The sequence below is a fragment of the Corythoichthys intestinalis genome, chromosome 7 (assembly GCF_030265065.1).
Source record: "Corythoichthys intestinalis isolate RoL2023-P3 chromosome 7, ASM3026506v1, whole genome shotgun sequence".
NCBI classification, from domain to species: domain Eukaryota; kingdom Metazoa; phylum Chordata; class Actinopteri; order Syngnathiformes; family Syngnathidae; genus Corythoichthys; species Corythoichthys intestinalis.
Window position 1 is genome coordinate 19,330,112 of NC_080401.1, and position 25,826 is coordinate 19,355,937.

Sequence of the window (25,826 nt, forward strand, 5' to 3'; positions counted from 1 at the left end):
TAGACCATGTTTTTGGTAATGATGTAACCACCAAACTTCACTGTTTTCTGAGTGAATCTCAGATCCATGCGGGCTCAAGTAGGTCTCCTGCAATATTTGTGGCGACTGTGGTGTAATTCAATGGAAGATTCATCATTCATGCTCCAAGGAAGGCCATCCCCTTCATCAAAGCTGGAGAGAGACCTAGTGTATGTCCACGGATAACAACAGGACTCTTCTCCACGCCCCCTGATTGGAAGCTCCACGTTGACCTGGTAAAACAGCTGAGGTTCCCCCAGCACATAGCAACAACATCGCTCCGGCCAGACATGATCATCCTCTCAGAGGCTACAAAACACCTGATCATGCTGGAACTCACCGTGCCCTGGGAAGAGCGGATTGAGGAAGCCAACGAGAGGAAACGGGCCAAGTATCAGGAACTAGTGGAGGAGTGCAGGGGGAGGGGCTGGAGGACTTTCTATTAGCCCATAGAAGTAGGCTGTCGAGGCTTCGCAGGACGCTCCCTCTGTAAAGTCCTTGGCCGCCTGGGATTCACAGGGGTGGCCAAGTCTTGCATTCAGTCTGCAAGTGAAGCTGCAGAGAAAGCCACAAGGTGGTTGTGGTTGAAGAGGGCAGATCCGTGGGTTGCTACTGGGACACAAGCCGGGACTTGATCCACCCCGGCTGGGTCGCTAGGACGAGGGTGTCTGATGTTGCGAGACCCGAAACACCCAATGAATCCTGGATACATCACTGATGATGTGTCCCAGTGCATCCAGGAGATGTATCTTTCAACTATCTGAAAAATCCACCTTTTGCCACTTTTCCAGCATCCATCCTTTTGACAGGCTGTGGGCCTTGGCAAATGCCACACGTTTTTTTAATTGTCTGCACCCTGAGATATAAATAGTCTGAAATATCAACAAATCTTGGCTGCCTCTTACATTCCTAACCATAAAAAGGGACAAATTCTACAGCAGGATGGTGCTCCATCGCATACTTCAATCTCTACCTCAAAGTTCCTCAAGGCAAAAAAGATCAAGATCGTCCAGGACTGGCCAACCCAGTCACCAGACATGAACATCATTGAGCATGTCTGGGGTAGGATGAAAGAGGAAGCATGGAAGACGAAACCCAAGAATGTTGATGAACTCTGGGAGGCATACAAGACTGCTTTCTTTGATGTTCCTGATGACTTCATCAATAAATTGTATGAATCTTTGCCGAAGCCCATGGAAGTCATACAAAATATTAAATTTGATTCTCACAGCACCACTACTTAATTCGCTGATGTTATGTAACACATTTTTGTATTTGAAGTACATTTTTTGTTCAAGTTTCACACTACTTTCTGTAGGCGACAAAACTTTTGTCTTGCCAAAATTTGACCTTTATGTCGTCATTAGATGATAAATCTTTTTTCAGTGAAACAAATATATTTTTGTACATTCAACATAATTTGGGAGGGTCTTAGCTTTCATGTGAGCCATTTCTGAAACCAATTGAATGATTAAAAGTCAGGTTATTAGCAATTGTTTCCACAAAATGGATAAGCGACAAGACTTTTGTCAGGGACTGTAAGCCGCAGCTGTCCTCACTTTATTATGTGATATTTACACCAAAAGATATCAATTGGCAACACTTTATTTGACAGCGCCATCATAAGACTGTCATAAAAGAACACTAAGAAGCTTTGAACCAATTGGCTGCAAAGCTTCATTACTTCAAGAAGCTTAATTTGTGCACTGCTGCTCCCTTGGGGGAAACAGTCAACCTCTAATGCACCTGCTGTCAATACTGTTGTTGTCCAACATGCCTCCTAGCATGCATTGCAGCGCTACAGATGTAAATAACAATCAAAATTCATGTTCTGTGCTAATAATTTTTTATTCAGTTGCTGTTCCAGGTGTTTCATTAATCGGTGGTTATGGTATTTGGTAACACTTTATTTGACAGTGGCGTCATAAAACTGACATTAGACAATCATAATTATGACATGACTCTGTCATGAGAATTAATGAATGCTTATAATAGATGTCATTTAGTGTTATCCGGCAAATTATCTTACTTTTGAATGGATGTAAAAGATCCGAGCTAGACATAAATGGAGTTGGTAACATAATTTGTCGGATGTCACTTAATGACATCTGTCATAAGCATTCAGAAATGCCCATGATAGTGTCTTGTCATAATTAAAATGGTCTTATGACAGTCTTATGATGCCGCTGTCAAATAAAGTGTTACCAAATACCATCACAAGCAATTAATGAAACAACTGGAAGAGTAACTGAATAAATAATTAGCGAAGAACATGAAATTTGATTGTTATTTGCATATGTAGTGCAGCAATGCATGCTAGGAGGCATGTGTTGCCTATTAACCCAAATAAATCAACAAATAAGCTGCACTGGACTATAAACCGCACGATTCAAAATGAAAGAAAAAAGTAGCTGCTTATAGTCCAAATATTACGGTAGTTCAGTGTTTATTTAATAACATGACCAGTAAAAATTATAAAAATTAACCCTTTCACTCACCAGATATGAGGATCATTAACTCATGGGCTGCCATTTTAAAGGGATGGACATCGAACTCATTTGAATTGGGAGGGCTGGCAGTAAATGACTAAATTTGAGTACCATTGTCAGCAATAGAGGTCCAATGCATTTTCACTGAAACATGTGCATTCTCTCCAGCCCTCCCAGTAAACTATAGAGTACAGGTTGCAAGAAGTTTTGTGCTGATCCAACTTGGCTGAAGGTTTTGCTCCCACCAATAAGTATACAAAAAACAACAAAATGAAAACATAAATACTGACTGACTACACCAGTCCGGGACACCAGTCCATGGTGTCACCCGCCTCAATCCCAAAGTCGTGTGGGAGAGGCTCCTACACACCTGTGACCCAATTAAAAATAAGTTTCTGTGAACCTAGTCCAAGGTGGATGTTATCATGGTAAATACTACAGAGCCCCCCCCCCCCCCCCAAAGGTACAAGGGTAGAGAAAAAATAGTTTTCAATAATCTGTACCCACAATTTAGTAACCTGTGGGTACATGCTAGTAAACTATGGGTACAGATTACTAAACTGTAGGTACAGATGACTGAACTGTACCCACAGTTTCAAAATATTTGAGTACAGATTGCTAAACTACGGATACAGATTACCAATGGATTTTTTTTCTCTACCATAGCACTAGGGGAGCTCTTTAGCAGGGTGGAGTACATTTGATCAGATTAGTATCTTTACATTTACATAAAAAGTGCAAATATGTCTTTCTGAAACTGAAGAATTGCTGTGGAGGACAGAAAAATACATCTTCCAGGGTTTTTTTTGTGAAGAAAATTAGCCATTCATGTTCAAATGTTTTCATGGTAAGCACGTGGTTTGTTTTAAATTAACCCTTTCTCGGACAAATGACAATTTTTGCAAATTGAAAAAAAAAAACCCTAAACCCTTTAACTTCATAAAGACCTGGTTTTCACATACATAGATATCACATTTTGGGTTTTGTAGGCCACAGTATTAACATTTGGTATACAGGTCTGTTTTTTCATCATTAATAATTATTTTATTTTTATATTATATTATATTTATATGGTGCAATGAATACATAAACGTATGAATAGTTAAAATGTCAATTACTTTTTTGTTTTTCTCTAATCACTGTATTAAACTCATTCCCAGCGATTAACAACAATTGACGTCAAATGAAATAAAACTGGGATGATTGGTTGTGAATGCCCGTTTTAGTGCAAGACGTCGAACTCATTTGAAAGTTTTCTTTTTTTTTTTCTTTTTTCTTTTTTTTTTTTGCAGCGATCGCCTCTCCTGTCTGATTGGAATGGACGTCTAACACCGTCAATGGCAGTCAATAAATTAAATGAGTGGACTGAAAAGGATTAAATACATTTTATCACTTGTCGGTCTTTTTGTCCCAGTGCCATTCGATAAATTAACATGATGGTTAATGAAGCGTGAACAGTACTTTAAAATATCTATAAACTTAATTTACAACCCAACAAAACATTTACTGTCTTAAGATGGCCACTGGTCACTAACGCCGCCGTCTCTAATATTGCATCTAGCGTGCTATGAATGTGATATTTATGGCTCAGAAATACTTTTACGTGTTAGTAATGTATTCAAATGTGTTGTATAATTAAAATTTAAGTGAAACTGAAAGCTTGTGTACAAAAGTAAGACATTTCTATTTTTTTTTTCAACCACTAAAAAACATTTCTTTCTCTTGGAAAAATGTGTATTTGACCTCTTTACCCAGGATGCACTTGGCTCTTGCCATCTTGTCTGCTGGATGAGAAGCAGGCAGGCAGGCAGCAGCTAGCAGCCAGCAAGCAAGCAAACAGGCAAGCAATCAAGCAAGCTGAAGTAAGCTTCCAGTCGCTTTGCTCTTGTGGCTATCTGTCAGCTAACAGCCACAAGTGACTCACGCCACGAAGAGACCAAACTGCAACGACTTTTGACGTGTTTTTCCCCCTCTTTGCCGCTGGATTATACTTTATACACGAAGGGGACAAGAGGAATGTTTACATTATGATTCCACACCTGTTGGTATTGGGGCTGGCGAAACTAGCTCACTTTAGCTAAATCGGCTAGTGAGTCGGCATATAGAAAAAGAGAGAGAACTGGGCTCTCACGCCGGGCCTGCCTTGGACTGAAGTCCCGGGGTCAGCTGCTGTACAACTTTGACAAGAGCCTGCTTGTTGCGGACTCTCAGAGACACAAGGACGGCTGACCGAGTGTCAAAGAGAGGCCGGGGCGGAGGTACATTGACCGGACAACCCACAACGTCTCAGGAGTTTTGGAGACACTTGGACTGTGCTTGTGACTTTTCCCCGGATCGCCCTAGCGAGAGAGCTAGAGGTAAAACGGTATGGAAAAGTGCTTCGGCGATACGTCTCCGTGTCTTTTTCTCATTTAGTGAATTTACCATTAAGACGCAACTTGCGGCGCTTCGTCTCATGTGGGACTACACTGACTCGTCAGAGCAAGCCATCATGTCGAAAATGCCAGCGAAAAAGAAGAGTTGTTTCCAGATCACGAGTGTTACGCAGGCTCAGGTGGCCGCCAACAACACTGCAGACGACACCGAGAGCCTGGACGATCCGGACGAATCCCGAACAGAAGATGTGTCTTCAGAAATATTTGATGTTTCACGAGCCGACCTTACTGTATGTGATAGAAGCTCATCTGAGGAAACCTTAAACATCGTGGGAGAAACGCAAGAGGGACAGGCTGCTTTGACAGCACCTGTCAATGGGGCTGTCCCCAATAATAAAAGTGCTGGTAGCGGCTGCTTGCCCCCACATAATACGGTAACAAGTGTGCCTGCGGCAGCCACAGCTCAACCTGGTATGCTGGCCCCTGCTGCCACTGTCTCCTCCACGGTTGCTCCTGTTAATACCTGCAGTTCTCGCTTCAGGGTCATTAAACTAGACCATGGTACCGGAGAACCCTTCAGAAGAGGGAGATGGACATGCACTGAGTTCCACGACAGAGACACTGATTCAAATGGCAGTCGGACTGTGGATAGCATCAAGCCAACTGTAACGCCTGATCACAATATAGAACGGGACAGTGGAATAGGGACCACCAGTACCATAGGGGTCTCTACCAGTACTTCCTCACAGGCTTTGGATAGCATTCTAGACAGCGGCCACACAACGACTCATGCCACTCATTCTTCTGAGACTGTGCAACAAGGCTTTGGCATGGTCCCTCAGATTGGGAGTGGAGCAAGTGCCTTTCAGCCCACAGGGTACTCAACAAGTACACCGTCAAAGCAAATTCAACATGCTCAGGTCAATATGCAACCTGCTGCTGCCATAACCTTCCTCTCGAATAACCACCAAGGCTCCCTGCAGCAGAAAGCTCCCAGCATGCCTCCTACCACACAAGTCCAGCACTTTCCTTATTCTAACCATCCCGCAGGCCAGCCAGATTACGGTCAGCAGCATTTTGGTTCAAGCACTCTTCCCATAACCCCTCACTCTATAGGCCCCTCATCTCTTATTGTGCCAGCTGGTTCAGTAGCCCAGGGACTAGGTGTTGAGGCACCCTCCGCCCAGGCCCTCCTGTTACACATCACACCAGTAGGAGGGCAGCAGCAGCAGCAGCAGCAGCTTGTCAACCATACACAGCTGTCAGGAGGTTTAGGCTTTGCTTCAACATCATCAGTCACCACCAGTGTCCTGAATGTGCCCACTACTACCAGTACCCCTATAGGTGGTCTGAGTCAGGTGCTTGGCACCGGAGGGATTATTCAACCTCAAGGAGCTCATGGGGGTGCCACACCAAGCATTCTCTCTGGATTCGGTAACCAGGCAGAAGATGGTCGGCCCAAATCTGAAGTCCTACCTCAACCGGGTAGCATTGTGGTGCCAGTGAAAGACGGTATGAAGCCTTTCATCACAGATGGTCTTGTCCTTCCTAGTCCTGCGGTCAACAGCCTGTTTGGCATCCATATAGCCATGGATGGTGATGAGGACAGGTAAGAGGATATGCTATTATCAATCCATGTTAAGCAATTGAAGTTGGAGTACTATAACAAAGCAAGATTGTTTGGAAGTAATTGATGGTGTAGTGCAGTGACCTAAAAGCTGTTTTCAGTCATCCCTCGTTTTTTGCAGTTAATGGAGACCAGAACCGCCTGCGAAAAGTAAAAAAACACCAAGTAGGATTTGCCCCGACATACGATATTTTCGACATCTGACGTAAATTTTGACTCATCATTTATCTCGACATATGACGACATGCTCGAAATACGTCGATTTACGACAGCCTCGCAATGCAATTTCATTGTTTTCCCGCAAGACAGACGCACTGCTGATTTTCTTGTGAGAGAAATCAGCATGGGTCTAAAGAAGGTCAGTGCAGGTGATGAACAAAGGAAAAAAGGTGATTCTTACCATTGAAATTAAGAAGGAAATGATTGAAAAATATGAGCGTGGTGTGCGCTTCAGTGAACTGGCTCTACGATCTTGAGGACGACTCTATTATTATCATTGCAAAATTGGCTAGGAAGTCGCAAGCTTCGTCAGGTTTTTAATGATTTATTTCAGAACTTGTACAACAGAACTCGGCTATTGTCCGCTGTAGCCAACGTCAACAACAACATGAAAATAAGTAAAAACTTCCCAGTCTTCTCTCTCTCTCTCTCTCTCGCTCGCTCGCTCGCTCGCGCGCGCTCTCTCAGTCACACGGTGCGTTCAGCATGCAAAACAAAACCGTCACATTAGAACCCGCTTCGTACCATTATTTTTATTACATTATTATTCTGATTTGTATTTATAATTTATTTGTTTGCTAAGTGTAATTGCTATTTGTAATTGTACCTGCAGTATTTATTAAGGATTTAGCGTAGGTTTTTGGGCTGTGGAACATATTAATCAAATGATCATGTATTCATATGGACAATCCCGCTCGACATATGACCATTTTGACTTACAAACCAGGTCCTGGAACGAATTAAATTTATATGTAGAGGTACCACTGTACTACTTTCACCACAACCACAAATGGGAACGTTCAACAATGTGTTGAGTTAGTTGACTTCTAAATTAAACTGGCGTAGATGGAATGAATTTATAATCTATGTCATTAAGAAGGTTCACAGCATTGCATTTTTAACATTCTGTATCCTTTTTAAATCTTGTGGGCCGCCCTCATGCTAAACAGTCCAGAAGGGTGGAGTTTAGGGAGGTGTTAACAAGCAATATACACAGAAGCAAAAATGTAATTGTAAAGGCTTGATTTGTATTTTATTCTCTTCCGCAGTTGCGTACAGTACTCCTTCACATACTGTACACATTGCAGCTATTTTTAGGAGCTGTCAGAATAATCCAATACAACTTCATCTAAAATGTTGTCATACTTTATTTGGCAGTAGAAACGAGCCAAACATTGTAATTGTAAATATAAATATAATGCGTTCTCAGTCCTGTATATTCCATACTTCATTGTTGACCCCTATTCTATTCTTTTGTCCTTAATCAAATGGAGCAGCAAGAAGATAAGTCAGGGTGGTTTTTCAGATGTGGAGGCCTGCTTTATATTGTCCACTGTCTAGATACTGATGAAGTTTATTATTGTTTCCTAAGATGCTTTATCCCTGCAGCATCAGCACAATGGGCTTGATCATGTGCATAAGGCAGAAACTGTGTGTTGTCCCAGATATTCATGTAAGGAATGGCTAGTGCCACTTTCTTATTCGGAAAGTCACAGAAGGAGAGTGATGGAAAGTGAACTTACATCACTGCACGTCTCTGTAGCTATGACAATGTTGGCAGCAGGACAGGAAAGGGAGATCACTTTTACATTACTCACACACACTCACCCCCGACCCACACACACCTTGATCTGTTGCTCACAATGAAGTCTGCCTGGTGTCTGTGTTGACACGTCAGTATAACTAGTTGTTGTTTTGTTATTTTGTTCCCCGACTGTTTTTTAAATTTATTTATTTATTTATTTATTCATTTATTTTACAATATATTTGTGCATAAAAAGCCTTGTTGAAACCTGGAAGTTTCAGAATATTTTCGGCCAACATTTTTCTATTAAGGTCTATTTGTATGGGTTACTATGTACCACCAGGACAATTACGTTAACGTGATTGAGCTCAGGTTAACAGTCGGCATCTCTCAACATCTCAAAGAAAACAAGATGATGAACTTAGGCCTAGACATTTGTGATAGCTGATGTGTGATGTCACTACAAAGCCTTGCACAAGCACACGTAGTGAATAACAGGAAAAATTGCAGTCTGATATGCAGTGATTTAAAATCGCAAATTGCAAAATGTCTTCGAACACAGTGGAAGGTGTGAGCGTGTCATCTCTTTGTTGTTTAACTCTTGGTAATTTTTTTGTTTTTATTTAATGTTAATCCACTTAATACAGATTTAAGGATCCAGTGTCACAACAGTAGCTTTTAGCATTTCAGTGGTGGACTTAACTCCAAGTTCTTGAAAACGTTGCATATTTTGCTTCACTTTATCAAATATTCAGAATCTGATTTCCCCATTTTATTCCAGTCTTAAGAACTGCTATTCCAATTGAGTGATTTTACTAAACATGACTTTCAAAAGCCATGGTAAACCTGCAAACCGGTAACTGAAACATGTATATACTCATCATTCTAAAAAATCTTGTATTTATTTTACTTCCAGATTTTAAAAAATGTATGCCTTTATCATCTTGCAAAAACCCTGTTATGATGGTGATGATATCTTATACTGTAGAGGTTTAATAATGTACTCAAGACTCAGCGTAGACTCCAGAAAAATATTTTCCACAATATATTGGACAAAAGTCGGCATGGTGGCAGAGTGGTTAGCACGTCCACCTCACAGTTCTGAGATCAAGTGTTCAATCCGGCTCCGGCCTTTCTGTGTGGGGTTTGCATGTTTGCCCTGTCCCTGCGTGGGTTTTCTGCGGGTACTCCGGTTTACCCCCACATCGAACACACTAAATTATTCCTAGGCATGAGTGTGTGCGCGAATGGTTGTCCGTCTCCTTGTACCCTGTGATTGGCTCGCAACCGATTCATGGTGTACCCCGCCTACTGCCCCTAGTGACCATGACCTTTGTGAGGGAGGATAAGCAGCTTGGAAAATGAATGAATATTGTACAAAAAGTCCGATATCTTGATGTGAACGTTGTGTATTTATAGAGCTGTGTGTGGTGCGTGCACCTAGTTCTGTTCTCCGTTTAGCTGTTTTTCAGCCTAAATCGGAGGGTGTGCAGATGGGCTGAATAGAAGAGTTGAGCTGGGGAATGAGCGTGTATTGTCACTGGTAAATGGGTTTCCACCAGGCCCTGGACACAAGGGGGTAGCTTATAATAGGGCTGCAACTAACAATTATTTTCATACTCGATTAGTCGGACGATTAATTAAACGTTTAATCGATTAATCAGGTAAATGTCACTTTTTTTCAATTACCTTCACAATATGCCTTTAAGTTGTTTTAGGCATGTTGTAAGTAACAATGAAGACAAAATAGAAGACTATTTCCTTCAAAAATAATATTTTATTACAGCTTCCTGACTTAGTGGTAGCGTACAACTGTATCGATTATCAAATTTGCTGGCAACTACAGTGCCCTCCATAATTATCGGCACCCCTGGTTAAGATGTGTTTTTTAGCTTCTAATGATTTTTTAAAAAATCAAATAATGTGGGACCTTAATGGAGAGAAATTGAAAAACCCAACCTTCAATACAAGTGCATTTATTCAGTGGGGAAAAAATCCCACATAAAGAAATAATTATTTGACATCAAATAATGTGTGTCACAATTATTAGCACCCCTGGTGTTAATACTTTTGTACAACGCCCTTTTGCCAACAAAACAAGGTCTGGGGACTGAGATGGCCATGGGAGGAGCTTGATTTTGTGTCTGGTGAACCATTTCTGTGTAGATTTGGCTATATGTTTAGGGTCATTGCCTTGCTGATAGATAGAGTGTTTGGTTCCAAGCATGGCATCATGAATGCTTTGAAATACCAGGACATTTTAAATCAAAACCTGTTGCCCCCTGCCCGAAAGCTGAATATGGGTCGTCACTGGATCTTTCAGCAAGACAATGACCCTAAACATATGGCCAAATCTACACAGAAATGGTTCACCAGACACAAAATCAAGCTCCTCCCATGGCCATCTCAGTCCCCAGACCTTGTTTTGTTGGCAAAAGGGGGTTGTACAAAGTATTAACACCAGGGGTGCTAATAATTGTGACACACATTATTTGATGTCAAATAATTATTTCTTTATGTGGGATTTTTTCCCCACTGAATAAATGCACTTGTACTGAAGGTTGGATTTTTCTCTTTTTTTTCCATTAAGGTCCCATATTATTTGAATTAAATATATATATATATTAGAAGCAAAAAAACACATCTTAACCAGGGGTGCCAATAATTATGGAGGGCACAGACTGTATAGTATTAATCAATTTAATCAATTAGTTGATGCAGCCTTATTAAGAAGTTAGTTTAGACAGCAAGATTTCCCAAAATTGGCAAAAATGTGAATTGTTTTCCAAAGGAAAAATATTATTGTACATGTCCTACTTTGACTTAACAAAAGATTTATGAAATCTGATATTTACAACTGAGAAGTTATATGTATGTTGTAATTTCAAGAACTTAGACTCGTTTAAGGTGAAAAAGGTCCTAAACGGTTAATTGGTTTTCAAAATTAATTTGCTAATCAATTAGTTGTTGATTAGTCGATCAATTGTTGCACCTCTAGCTTATAGCTTCGCTGCCTTAACTTCCAAGGGACAAATTTCTGGAGCCCTGAATGGCAAGAATTGTCGATTTGTGGATATGGCCCTTTGCCAGCTTGCTTTCAGGCAACTGGACCACTGGCTGATATCAGGTCTGTATGATAAAAAATCCTGCATATTCTAGTTTTGTATCTCTAGATAGATTCATGAAATTTGAATAGTTTTGGACAGGACATTAAGATGGCCTTTTGTCTCACTGACTTAGGATGGGCAATAAAGAGAAAACGGCCTTGACCTCAAGAGGCTGCATGACCTGAAAAAAATATAATCAGCATCTTTTCTGTGGCAAAAAAATTGAAATTTCCGTTACGGACGGGAAAGCTCGTGACATGAATTTAGTTCCTTTCGGAATAACAAATTAATTTTAGTTGGCGATATATTTTCTCATAAATCATTGCTGATATGCTATATTATTTTCTCCCCCAAAAATCGAACCAGTGTAACCACTATTGTAGTGATTATATCTTAATAAAACAAGCAAAGCCATTCAAACACAACTTTTTTTTTTTTAATAAAACAAACTATAGTTATAAAAATGAATAATTATACATGCATATTTTAAAAGTTACAACACATAAAGTGTGTCATTTGAAAGCAAGTTTAGGGTAGAATCTGAAATAGGTGAGAAACTCAACGCCATTTTTTTTCTCTGCCAAGTACAGCCCATCAAAATACTTGATTTTGGCCCAACGTGATTCTCCTCTAGACACGTGATGTGACAACGTTGGGCACATTGAACCAGAATCTTCTGTTGCACCGATAGTTTTTTTCATAAATCGTCTAATTTCAAAGCAGGCACAGTATAGAGTATAGTTAACATAAATAGAACAAAATAGCAAACATAAAGTGATCTATTTATTTACTTATTGAAAAAGGATGAATGATACCACATTCAACATTTAACAACAAAATACACCCTTTGTCAAAAGTTTTGAGACTCTTTCTCATGCAACTGAATGGTGCAAAGTCTCAACATTTATGGCTGCGGGTGTACAAAATCTAAAATATTTCTGCACAGCTCATTTTCTTTTCCTCTTCTGTTGTACTACCTCTAGCCTCTTTCCACATGGCTAGTGTGGGAAAATGACCAAAAAAGTGTATTGACATTTGACCGTAACAATAAAATCGGCATGGATTTGAAGGTTTTCACATTTGTGTATGTCTCGCACAAACTGATTCCCCTCCCGTAGCTTTACGTTCAGCTCATTCATGTGTGAAAATATGTATGCAGCAATCACAAAGTCACAGAGCCAGTTCACATCACCCAGCTCGGCAAATTCTTCGCATTTCCCCATTAACTCTAAAAACTAGCTCATTTCTTCTTTGAGTTTCCACACGAGTTAAACACTTTCCTCAAACTTAACCAGCAGACATGAGAATGGTGAAGTAGGTCCTGGCGATCCGCCTCATTTTCCGTCATGAACGTAACGCATTGTCGATAAGTCCCCTTGCCTGTATGAAGTTGACAAGTTTTACAAGTGGATCCATGGAATGATTCAGTTGCAATACTGACTTACACAGAGAGTTCTGACGAATTACGCAAAGAAAATAAGATCCAGAATAGGGTTTTGTTCTTTGACTTTGACCTGAATTCTTTTCAGCAGTCCAATGTTTTTTCCAACCATGTTGAAACTATCAGGTTTACTCAAAGCTAGCTTCATTCTCTAGATCAATGATCCCCAACCACCGGATCGGGACCAGCAACGGTCGGTGACGCATTTGCTACCTGGCTGCAAAGATATAATCATTTCGTTAACGACAGCAATCTGTCCTGTGCCTCTTGACACATGAATGTGCCTGTCTACTCTATTTATCAAGCTGACTAGAGATTTTTTTGTACTATGGTTGCAGCTATCGAATATTTTAGTAATCGAGTATTTGACTAAAAATTCTATTGATTAATCGAGTAATCGGATAAAACATTTTTTTACATAAAGAGCAATTATAAATATACATGGGAAAACAAGACATTTCACCTAAAATTGAACCATTTTCAGACAATCAATGTCTTTATTTTCGATGTACATTGTTGAAAACAGCCAACAATTGCATCTCAGATGTGACTAGAACTTATAAAAACAAAAAAAATCTTATTTCTTCCTAAAAATGTCATTACACTTAAACACATCACTTAGAAGTGAATTGTTTTTCCCCACGTGTTTCAATTAGATTTCCATTTGTGTCAAGCTATATCCGAGTTCTAGTTAAGCTTTAAATTAGTCTAAATTGTAAGTCCTGATAGTTTGATACTTTGAGTTTTTGCAGTGTTCCAGATAAATGTATGATACCTGCGGTATTGGAGCACATTAGGCACCAGTGCTACCGATTCCTCAAGGCGAATAAAATTACTCGGACTCGAATTTTTAAACTTGAGTTATTCGAGTATTCGTTTCAGCTCTAGTTTGTATGTTTGTACATCTAGTGGCTGGCCGCCGTTACTAAGGTGTTTGCACACCGATAGCAGCCTAGCGTCAGTCAATATAAACAGTAATGTTAGCTGCTGTTGGTAGTGTACTGTGGGCGGCGATGTCTTTGGACAGGTTTTTTACAGGTAAAAAGCCTCCTGCTGAGCCAGAGGAGGAGCCTAAAACCAAGTCCATTCTGCAAAATATGTGCTGCAAGCGTAACAGAACGTAACAAAAACGATGAAAGACGAGACAAATTTCGAGTACTTTGTTTACCGGACTGCATTTTTTGGGGGGCATGAAACGTGTTTACTATCATTACTTGTGATCCCTGGTAAAAGGAAAATTAATTGCAACGTTCTATGATGTATTAAAAAAAAAAAAAAAAAAAATAGGAGAGCCTAATTTTTTTGCATTGAGTAAATACTAATATGTGATTTTGGTCAATTTATTTTAGAAATGCAACAAAATATGCAATTTTTGCATATGGATCGCACCATACCAGGTCAATACACACTGACATCAAATTTTTGATTCTACTCAAATGATTTGGAGCGAAAAAACTGATGTCCCCGCCATGACGTTTTTTTTCTCTTTCTCATTAACGGCCTCATTTGCATCTGAAATCTGTGAGTTATGTACTTGAAAAAAGTCTTGAATTGTATATTCTCAAGTGCTACAGGGATCCTACCACAAGATTCTGAATTTAATTTTCAACACCTATATCGCTAATACTATTATTTGCTCTATAGTCGTAACAGAATTTTAACCAGTCATTGAGTGAACACAGTGGAAACCCCACCTGCATTGTAAGGAGACTGCGATGAGTATACACTTACACCTTTGATGTTAATGTGTGGAGCAAATGAGGTGGGCAAAATTCATACCAAATCCCTGTGCTGGACCTGTGTGGGTCAACGTAAGCTATCTAATCGAATTTGTCGCCTTGCCCCCTATGCATGCATGTATGTATGTAAACATTGTACAGCATGGCAATGCTCCACAAAGGTCAGTGGTTGAATAAGTAGCACATGTCCGATTGTGTAGCCAGGGTGTAAGAGTTAAATTCTAATTGGACTGGACTGGCCAAAGTGAACAAATAGCTTAAAGTCTACCATAACATACAGTCTTTGTAGTGTAGAAAGCCATTGAATACACTGCATGCAGTACCAGGAATGAGAAGTGTGTAAACTATTGGTGTTTATTGGTTTTCCAAAATGCCTGAACTGGTTAGACCCCTCTTTTGAGAGGTTACAGTATTTTAAGTATGCACATCTAAATTCAAAGGGAGTCCTCAGAGAACTTGTTGACAGCTGCTTGTTACCAGCCTGTACTTGCTGAATAAGTGGAGCTACGTTGGGCCATGCGTGATATTTCAATGCAAGTGTCTTACCTTAGGGTTATTAATAATAAGGGATTTTAATAATCAATCTGTGATCACTGTTTTTCATTTCGGTAATAATATTTTGCTAGAAGAATGGATAGTACCACGATACAACGATAATCAATAGAACATTTACATATATAGTGGAGAGATTAATACAGTATGTCCTTTTTAAGACACGCCGATGTGTGCCGCTGTAAAAGACTCAGAATTAATTGAGTTAATATATTTAAATAATCCATTATAGAATGTTGGAAAGAAGTTTGGAATGGACAATCACAAAGGCACTAATTATGCATAATTTGAAATAAGTGACAGTTTTACTTCTCAAAAAAGAATCTAATAGGACATAATACCAAACTCACTCATCTGTATATTGTCATTTGGCACATAGCCAGAATAGCCTATACTGTATAACACTGATTTTTTAACTGGTGGGTTAGGACCCATTTGTGGAGTGGAGTTTAATTTTGGCTGGATCTTAATCAGTAATCAGTGCCAAGATTTTCATTTGTCTACATCAGGGGTCTGCAACCCTGGTCCTCGAGAGCCGCTATCCAGCTTGTTTTCCATGTCTCCCTCCTTTAACACACCTGAATCAAATGATCAGCTCGTCAGCAAGCTCTGCAGGAGCCTGATAACGATCCTGATTATTGGATTCAGGTATGTGAAAGGAGGGATACATGGAAAACAAGCTGGATAGTGGCTCTCGAGGACCAGGGTTGCAGACCCTTGGTCTACATAAACATGCTGTCAAAAAGTAACTTGCAATAAACATATAATGCAGTCAAATACTGATTTTATAGTACATGAAGAGAAAAAAAAACATTCAAAACTACCAAGCCCTGGGTGAAAAAGTATTGTCACCCTTGTTTAATTATGAATTTACTATTCCTAATTGTATTTTTTTTTTTTAAATTGAGTTCAACTGGCAGACTACCACCAGACTTCTTTATTAAAGAAATAATAGAAATCAGTTTGTGAATAATGCTAAATGCATTAATTTAAAGCTTTCAAAAAGCCCTTCCTTAAAAATGTTGTTTTAGATGCCGCTGAAACCACTGTTCAAATGTTAGAATAGTGCTTCTCAATTATTTTCTGTTACCCCCCAGGAATCGTAAATGTTTGGCGCCCCCCCAAACTCTCTGCTGCCACTGTAAATAGTATTGTTTGTCTATAAAATTACTATTATAAGTACACTTCTGCCTAACACAGTGTCCTTTTTTTCTATTAAAGAAAAAAAAGTAACATATATCAACTTATGATAAAGTATAACTTCATTAACATTGTTTTTTTTTTTTTGTAACAGAGAAGACTTATAACGTATCAATTTGCCTGAATTAAAAAAAAAGTTACGTCTAAACTGTAACAATACACTCAAGGTACATTTTTGATCATTTGATACAAAAAAAATACAATGTAATAAAATCAATAAATAATAATAAATTCAACTTTATTGGCAACATTAACTCATGAGGACAATTTGCCTGAAAATTTGACCGAAAAAACAAAACTAAATAGAAGAAAAACGACAGTGTCATTGGACAGAGGGACAGTTTTTATTTTTGCTGCTCGCAGTATCACCTCCTTTGCAATGTTTGCAATGGTGAGGGGTTATTTTGCACTGAGCATGCTAACAGTGCTAACTGGTTTAGTGATGTAACACTGACAAAGCCGGACGATTATTGGCAATATTCGGCACTGCTTCGCCGAAAAACAATCAAGCGGCTTATCAATGAGATTGGGGTCTAATGTCTTTAAGTGACGTCTTAATCTATTTTGCTTCCAGCTGTCCGCTCAAATCATTTTTAAACAGAGTGGTCTTTCCTCGTCTCCCACTAGGCCTGAACGAGATATTGGAAAAAACTATTGTTGCGATATTTTTGGGGTTTGACATATATTGCGATATTAAATATATATTTTAAGGAAATTTTCCCTAGATGACTTGAATAGGTGTTTGGAAAGACTTTGGATGATTCACCGTGACCACAGTGTACAGTGATCCCTCGTTTTTTGCGGTTAGTGGTGACCAGAACCTGCCACGATAAGTGAAAAACCGCAAAGTAGCGACCCTGTCAAACTCAGAATGGGTTTGAAAAAAATAGATGGTTATGGTTTGCCAAGTCAAAGTCCAAACTAAAATCCGATTGAAATTCTGTGGCATGACCTTATAATGCCGTGCAGGCTCATGGCCCGGTCTGACAACAGTTGAGAATTAATAAACACCAACAGTAAATACATGTTTAGTAACATCAATCAAATGCAACACCCAAAGCAGCGAAATTAAAAAATATGATATTTTTCACAAGTTTGGTCTGCTTGTCTGTCGCTTTGAGATGGGTGAACTCCACACATTAATGATCGCCTCATAAGAGCATCATCTGTTTGTAAGTACATCTTTGATAGATACACCCTAGTTTTTGTATGTTGACCAAGAAAATCATTATTATGGCTCAATGACATATCTTGGATGTGAGTCATCCAACAGGGCCAGCATTTTAAAATATACTGGCTTTGCATGGATGTTGATGCTTTGTGCCGGTCCAGATGGAGTATCATGAACAATACGGAAATGGAACTGTTAGAAAATTAAATGCTGTTTTGTTTAAAATTTATTAATGCAAGTGCTATTGATAACTTAAAATATGAAACCCACAATTTTAACTTGTTACCTTTTGATGTTGTGTCAACAGTATCAAAGGTGGGACATTGATTTGATCTGGGCTCTTTTGTTTCAGATATTATTAATAAAACTGCTAACCCCTTTCTGGACAAAATGAGTAATGGTCACAGCCGTATAGTGAGTCTCAGAGAGAGGGTCACAAGACTGGAGCAATGATGTTTGAGAGCCCTTTGCCTCCCAAACCAGAGATTTTTAATTGTTAGTAATGAGGATGTGTAGAAACCATGGCAGCCACCTGCAAATGAGTCATGTATTCTTTCCCATGTGTGCTCGCCTGCTTTCAATGGGGGTCTGATTGACTGGTGCCTGTGACTGGTTGCCTTTAGTCTACAATTGTGGGGAATTTACTCCAAATATGATTTTGTACGTTATAGCATGTTTTATCATCCCCTATCAATGTCTTTAGCTTTAAAAACAAATACAGTATTCCTTTTAACATGTTTGACCAATTCTTACAATTACCTCTTCCTGTTATCCACCCCCCCAACATTTTACAATTTCTACTTCCACTCCTTATTTCTTAGAACATAGTTTGCGGGATGAAGTGGACATGACTCATTGTGGCTGGGTAATTCTATTTCACATCTTAAAATTGACATCAAATTGACAGTATTGTCACCAAATTAGACAATTTGGTTTATTTACAACCTGTCAACCACTGTCAATTTCAATGAGTTAGTTTGTTTATTATATATGATATTTATTCAGGAATCACACAAGGTGTCCATAGCACACACACCAACAAAAAATGCATTACATAAGAAAATATATGAAGAAACAAAGACTAGAAAAGAAAAAACATTAGGAAGGCACAAACTATCAGTGCGCAATAAAACGGCTTTTACGCCAATGGCACCACCTGCTAGACCTATATCTATATATACAGTACAGGCCAAAAGTTTGGATACACCTTCTCATTCTTGTGTTTTATTTATTTTCATGATGATTCACATTGTGGATTCTCACTGAAGGTATTAAAACTATAAATGAACACGTGTAAAATTATGTACTTAGCAAAAAAGATGAAATAACTAAAAACATGTATAATATTCTAGTATCTTCAACGTAGCCACCCTTTGAATACTTTTTTGCACTGTTGCAATTCTCTTGATGAGCTTCAAAAGGGAGCCACCTGTTATGGTTTTGACTTCACAGGTATGGTTTTTTCAGGGTTAATTTAGTGGAATTCATTACTTTATCAATGGGATTGGGACCTTCATTTGTGTTGCGTTGAATGAGGTGTGTCCAGACTTTTGGCTTGTACTGTAAACTACCAATCAACATCCTAAGTTTTGTAGCACCCCTAATAACTAGTGTTGCACCGATACCATTTTTTGGCCCCGATACTGAGACCTGGCTGTGCAGTATCGGCCGATACCGATACCATACTGATACCACTCCGTTTATATATATATATATATATTAAGGGTGTAATGGTACATGTATTCATATTGAACCGTTTTGGTACTTGATGCTCTGTTCAGAACGGAGTCGTACCGAACGAGTTTGACGTAATGTAACCCTTACTTTTTGAAGATGTGAGTCGATCGGGTTACTTTGTTTGTGTTGATTAGATTTACTCCGTCTTCTCTACTATAATGACGACCAACATGGTAGGACAGTAAGAAACGTCAATGGCGCGACAACGTGGCCACCGCGAGAACGCAGTGAAACGCGGGTGTTAAAGTCAATCAGCCAATGCACACCAGTTGCAGTACGGTTGCGTGTTAGACGCGTCCTAGAAGCGGCTCAATGTGATGCACGCGAAAAGAACGGCAGAGTTTATTATTTAACGCGAGACGCGGCCCTCCTCCGTCAATACTACTAGCTAGTAGACCGGAAGTCACTCGTGTAAAAATACGGTGGATCTGGTCGATTTTCAAACTAATATGCAATCGTAACCCACTTTTTGAGTCCATCAGATCTCTTGAGTGGTAGATCGGGGCACAGTTGACTTGTCTTTGTTGATTTGCAGTTGTCTTCTCTGCTATAATAATAACCAACACGACCCCGTGTTCAATACAAAACCCTCCTACCACAACAAAACAAGTAGGAACTAATATTCACATAGAAACTAAAGTTATACAACATAAAATATACAATATAAATGAATACTACATCACATTTGTAAAATACAAACTTATAATAAAATAGATAATAGCCCATTTAAATAAAATAAATTGAAATGAGCTAAAACATCTGTAATTACATAATAAGAATAATACACAGATCCTGCTTACACAATTAAATTTATTAATTTCTGTGTGGCGCTTTAACTTGAGAAAATCCACCAATAAAGCTTTTGAAAACCGTTCATAAGAAAAAAAAAATCATTGAGGCATTTCATTTGTAAAATACATGTTAAAATCTTTGTCATTGGGATTGCTTTTCTCTTTAGCACAGGACTTCTTTTTTCTTCTTTCTTTCAGAAAGAAAGCTGACCAATACGCGGTGTCTGAAAGGCAAATTGTTGTTGGATTATTATCTTTGAATACCCGCTACTTTTTGAGCAGAATTCTAGCTTTGTATATGCTACTGTTCCTATTGTTGAAAGCACAAACGTGTGTAATAAACAACTAGCACATTTATATTTTGCATTTTGTTACTCAAAGAGCTATATACTTGGATGTGAAATCATTGCTAACATGGCTTTGTCAGGTTGCTGCTTACCTTTGGGAAACAGGAAAAATACTAATACAAAGTCAATCCAGTACAACTTTTTATTGCTGGTATGGGTGACAATAGTTGAATAAACCTTTGGCTCTCAAAGGCCAAAATAGTGCTAAATTCGTGAAATTAAAATATGTATAATACTTGCCCAACTGTAAGAAAGTAAAAATACATTCAATATATAAACTCTGAATGAACTGAATAAACTTTTTTAACCTTTCAAAGGCCAAACAGTGCAACTGTCATGAAATTATAAGTAATAATAATAATAATTGGCCACAGCATCCTGTCTCTCTATTGGCCTCCCTCTTTGTGCACCAGCAGCAATATAACTCTACTCCATCTATAGCAACGCACAAATGCAAACAGCCCCCCCCCCCCCCCCCCACACACACACACACAGCTTAGCCACTTAGCTTAGCTTACTTTGCTTACTCCTACAGCACTTTTAAAATGAGTCTCAAACTACTGCGGCATTTCTTTCAGTAAAAGACAAGAAAAGTAAAGTACCTTTGACTTCGAGATGCTCCAGTTGAGCAGCAATAGCTTGGCCCTTGTGTGTGATCTCTTGAATTTATAGCATGAAGTACTACACTTTCCAGTCGGCTGTCAAGCTAAGGAGGGAAAGTTGGGAGACTTGGCTGCTCCAGACATCGGTTGAAAAGCTTATGGCCCCTGCCTTCTTTGGCTTTTCTAAAACATGTTTCGTTACTTTGTTTTTAGTGCAGGATAGTCGTCTCCTTAATGTATTTGTGACTTGCGACTTTATACTTAGGTACTGCGTGAGCCATAAAAAGTAGGATTCCCACCCTGTCAACGAAGGCAAAGGGCAGGTTACAAACAAGTCATTTCGGTGATTTTTTTCGGACGTCTGTCTTGCTGCTTTACTCTTCTCATCCCCAGGGTTTGTTGCTGCATGCCATCCCTAGCCATTGTACTCGACACTGAAATAGTCTGGAACCGCCCACATTTTCTTCTCCTACTCCTGGTTTGGTTTTATCTCCATATGAAAAAGCTGCCCCGGCATTGGTTAAGAGCAACTATTGGCCCGCTCTCATTGGTCTGTAGCAGGTCAATAGTGATAGCTGCTTGGCATGCAAAGTAATCACGTGTGATCACACAACACAGTGCAGTGAGTGTCAGGAGAAAAAGGCTGCGTTCAGTGTTACCGGACAAGTAAATGGTATCGGCGGCCTGTTTGTTGGTACTCGCCGATACAGATACCACCACTTCAGGCAGCCCCCCCCCCACCCCCCCGCCGATACTGGTATCGGTGCATCAGTACTAATAACTATACTTTTTCTCCCCCCCTGCCTGTCAAAAGCTCATTTAATCACAAATTCTGAAAGCAGCAAAGACTATTTGCAACTTTCAAAACTTTACCAATTTTTGGGGTCCAATATTATATTTATACTTTGATTTATTCCATGGCATTGAGATGCTGCCAAAGACACTAGATCAATCACAGAAAGGGAAAAGCAAAAGCTGTATTTTAAGCAAAGTTAACTTTAGGCCATGCTTTGGTCATAGGACACACCCAGTGTACGGTATGTCGAAGGAGTTGGCTGTGATTTGTCACAGGAAGTTGCTAGTCTTTTGACCTGACCTACAAGTATGAATGCCCAGGCAACCATTATGACAGCAGGGAAGATGCTGGATCAAAGCCAACTTGTATGGTGTTAGATATCAGCATAACATACTGTAGATGACAAGTGCAGAATTATGGCTTCTATTCCTATTAAAGGAAAAAACTTAATGAATTCCTTGATGAAATCCTTAAACTTTCAATGTCACTATTTCCAAAATATTGCTAATGTTGCTCTTTTCCCCTCAATACAAAAAAACCCAACGATTTGTGCTTTAATAAACTAAACAGCAACCAAATACACTATTTATGTAAGTCGACAAATACATGGTTTTCCACCCCTTGAGTTTTTTCTTGTATGCTGTCTAATTAAAAAACAAGCAATTTATTTTTTATTTTTTTTAACTGAAAAACAACCATTTAACTTGGATGATAAAAACCCGTTTTTAGGGAGAAGGAAATTTGTGTCTTTATTATATTTGTTAAAGACTTCAACATTGTCTTTTATTAGCAGTACCATTATAGTGAGCTTTGCAAGAAGGTGAGCGAAAAGTAGAAATGACGCAATTCGCATCATGACGTTCTCAGTGTGTGATGAGTCTATGACATTTCTGTGTGTTTGGACAAGGAATACTCCAGATTTATTTACTACTCTGTATGCTCACGCATGTAAACAGATTGTGTCTAACAAATGGAATATTGACCTTAACCATATTGGTTCCATGTAAAAGTAGCCACTGTAACATACCCAAAACACTTACAAGTAAACTATATTTATCTCTGGTTGAGTGAATAAGTTTAAAGGCTGCTAAGTGAAATTGAGCATACTGCGTGACTCGCCTAACTCAGGCTCTTCTTACCAGCTAGGTTCCTGCTGAATGACTCAACATATACTGTTAGTCTTAATACCAATTCTGTGAAAGCTATAATGAACACGTTTTTTTTATGTGAAGATCAATTTTTACGTCCTCTTTTTGCAAACCAGTTTGTTTTATTTTACTAGGTTCAGTTCACTGAAGAATCTCTAGATGGCAGTAAATTCACATTGAATCAACAGCAGTCCATAATTTACTGAGGATAAGTTTTACAGAAGATGAATGAATGAACGTTCCTTTGTTTTTGATGAGGTACACAATTATTGATTATGAGGGTTTGCTTTCCTCTGTGCTACGGTTGGGAAAAAAAAAAAAAACAACCTTTGACATTTCTTGACACCCCCCCCCCCCCAAAATAAAAAGACACTGCAACTAAAGCTAGTTAATTTTCATGCAGCTCAACACTTTGACTCGCTGTTGATTCACATCAGGGTTTCAGACTTTTACTAAGAGCACAGTGGCCTTAAACTGAAGTTCTTTAGAGGCACAAGTAGAAAATCTTTGGATGCGTGATGTAAATCAACTAATTTTAATTATAATCCTGATGAATAGTTTTACACCTAGTTTGTGCATTATCACCATCAACTGGCTTGAGAAATTTTCAGCAAAAACGTTCAAGAATAGTATAGTTCTTAGAATAATAAGAAAATGTAAAGGTAGCATAGACATCAGTAGATTAAAAAAATGTACTTGAACTATGTCAAAATGTCGTGGCAAAAAAAAAAAAAAAAAGCCAAAATTTAGGAGAAGTCTGGATTCCTGCATACTTTATGTTTACACAGAATTGTTTTTACAGTGACCCTGCTTACATGTAACTTCTGGTGAAATTTTACTCTACTGTTACTTTTTAGGGAAGAGTTACAATTACACTTGTGCCGGTTATCGGTTTCACGGTTTACCGTGGTGTGAAAACGTTGCGGTTTCAAAACCACAAAAATTTTCCGTCATACCTTAGTACGGTATTCGCTATTTTTCATGTGCCAAAATGTAGCCGAAGTGGCTTGGCGCAGCAGCGCTCACCCCTTCCCGTTTGTTGCCGTGTGTCAGTGAAGCTATTCTGCTAAACAGCCAGCACACCCAAAAACAAACTCAAGGGGTACCTTTCTTCAATTTATTGAGCTCTCAAATCGTGGTGAAATATACAATATGAATACATTTAAAAGATTGTACAGTTGTATTTTTCCACATGTGAGTAGGTTCAACAGGATAGCAGTAGCAGAGTAGCACCATGAAAAAGTTCGCTAAAAACAAAACACACATTTTCCTTTCAAATTCAATATACAAACTAACTAAAACTTACAAAGACGAATGTTAGCCTAGGCTTAGCTGGGAGAGCAGCTTCGTCGAGGTTTTAAGTCTCACAGCCGCTGAGCCACTGAGTGAGAAGCCTGAATGAAGGGGGATTAAAAAAAAGATAGCGTCAAAGATAGTTAATTGCAAAAAGAGGTCTCACTCCCAATGTTTTTTTATTTTTTTATTTTTCTTTTTTTCTTTTTTTTCTTTTTTTTCTAGATGAAACCTTTCCTCAACAATATTTACATTTGAAATAACTTCTAAAACTAACTTATAAATTTTTAACTAACTTATTAACTTATGAATTTTTTATGCTGTTTTTCACACAAAGGCATGACATCATGTCGACTAGAGTTGACACAGTGGCTGAAAATGGTGAAACTTCACTTGAGCTTCCCTCCTCAAAAAAAGTCATACAGTATATGGCGGAAAACACTCAGGTGACTTGAAGTTCCGCTCTGGGACCCACAATTTAGCCAACTTTCAAAATTGTCCGATATGCATGTGTGATACATCATTGGAAAGCTTAAAATCTCAATTTTCTGGGGGAAGAAAAATTTTGACCAGGAGGGCATTAAAAAAAAAATAATAATAAAATAAAATTTAAATAGCAAAACCCTATCTGGAGGTGAGAGCACGTGAGAACAGAATTACAGACGCCATGACTTTGACGAGATATTATCGCGTACCTACTTCGTTTCGATCCAAAAACTCCATGTAGCATGTATCACTGAGTGTCAAGACACAGCTGTGAATGGCCACAGCTGGATTTTTTGGGGGATTTTATGGGTGAAACATGGTGATATAACAAGGGTCGCGATGCAGAAATCGCAGACATCAAGGAGTGGTCAAGATTTTCTTTTTCATATTTTTACCCTTTTAAACGTTTTTTTTCAACTTTTTTTTGTTTGGATCAATTATTTATCATCTAACATATCGGAGAAAATGCGACAGTAACAAAAAAAATACAATTTAGCGATAGTTATGAGGTAGATATCCATGACTTTTTTTACAGACGCCATTTTTTTCATTGTGACATAATTTGTTTAAAAGTCTAAAATATGTGAGTGAATAATTTTTTAAAGTCGTTTTCTTTTTTTAAACGAAACATGAGAAATCAATGAATGATACATAATTTGTTTAAAAGTCTAAAATATGTGAGTGAATAATTTTTTAAAGTCGTTTTCTTTTTTTAAACGAAACATGAGAAATCAATGAATGATTCTAAGTTAAAAACGACAGACATTTTGAATAATAAAGATAATTACCTTTGTTTTATGGCTGGGTTGAAACAAAAGCGATTGCGCGACGTCTGTAAACGGGGGTTTTCAGGGTAAAACGGACAAATTAAAAATAGTTTGGGGGCTTAATGTGCCATGAATCTGCTATGGCAGCATATAGACATATTGTTCTATCAAACACAACAGTCGTTTTAGCTTAAAATACAACTGTTTCGTTTAAAGAGGAGTGCAAGAGCAGAAACTGCTTTTTCAGTCTTGTCTGTGTTTTCCGCCATATATATCTTTTTAATTTTATTTAGAAGTGTTTTTACTTTTTTAAATGACAATTATTTATTTATTTTTTTTGTTGATTTATTTTCACATTATATTCATGTCCCAATTTGCAAATATGTTGTGGGAAAA

At 38.6% G+C, this 25,826-nt stretch overlaps 1 protein-coding gene across 1 annotated transcript in view; it reads left to right on the forward strand.

Annotated features, from left to right (window-relative positions):
- Positions 1-4,285: 4,285 nt before the first annotated feature.
- Positions 4,286-25,826, forward strand: part of tsc22d2 (TSC22 domain family 2) — a 48,896-nt gene continuing 27,355 nt past the window's right edge. The window contains exon 1 of the mRNA XM_057841405.1: positions 4,286-6,491. Coding sequence (XP_057697388.1) covers positions 4,963-6,491 — 1,529 coding nt within the window. The 5' untranslated portion in view covers positions 4,286-4,962. The remainder of the gene's footprint in view (positions 6,492-25,826) is intronic.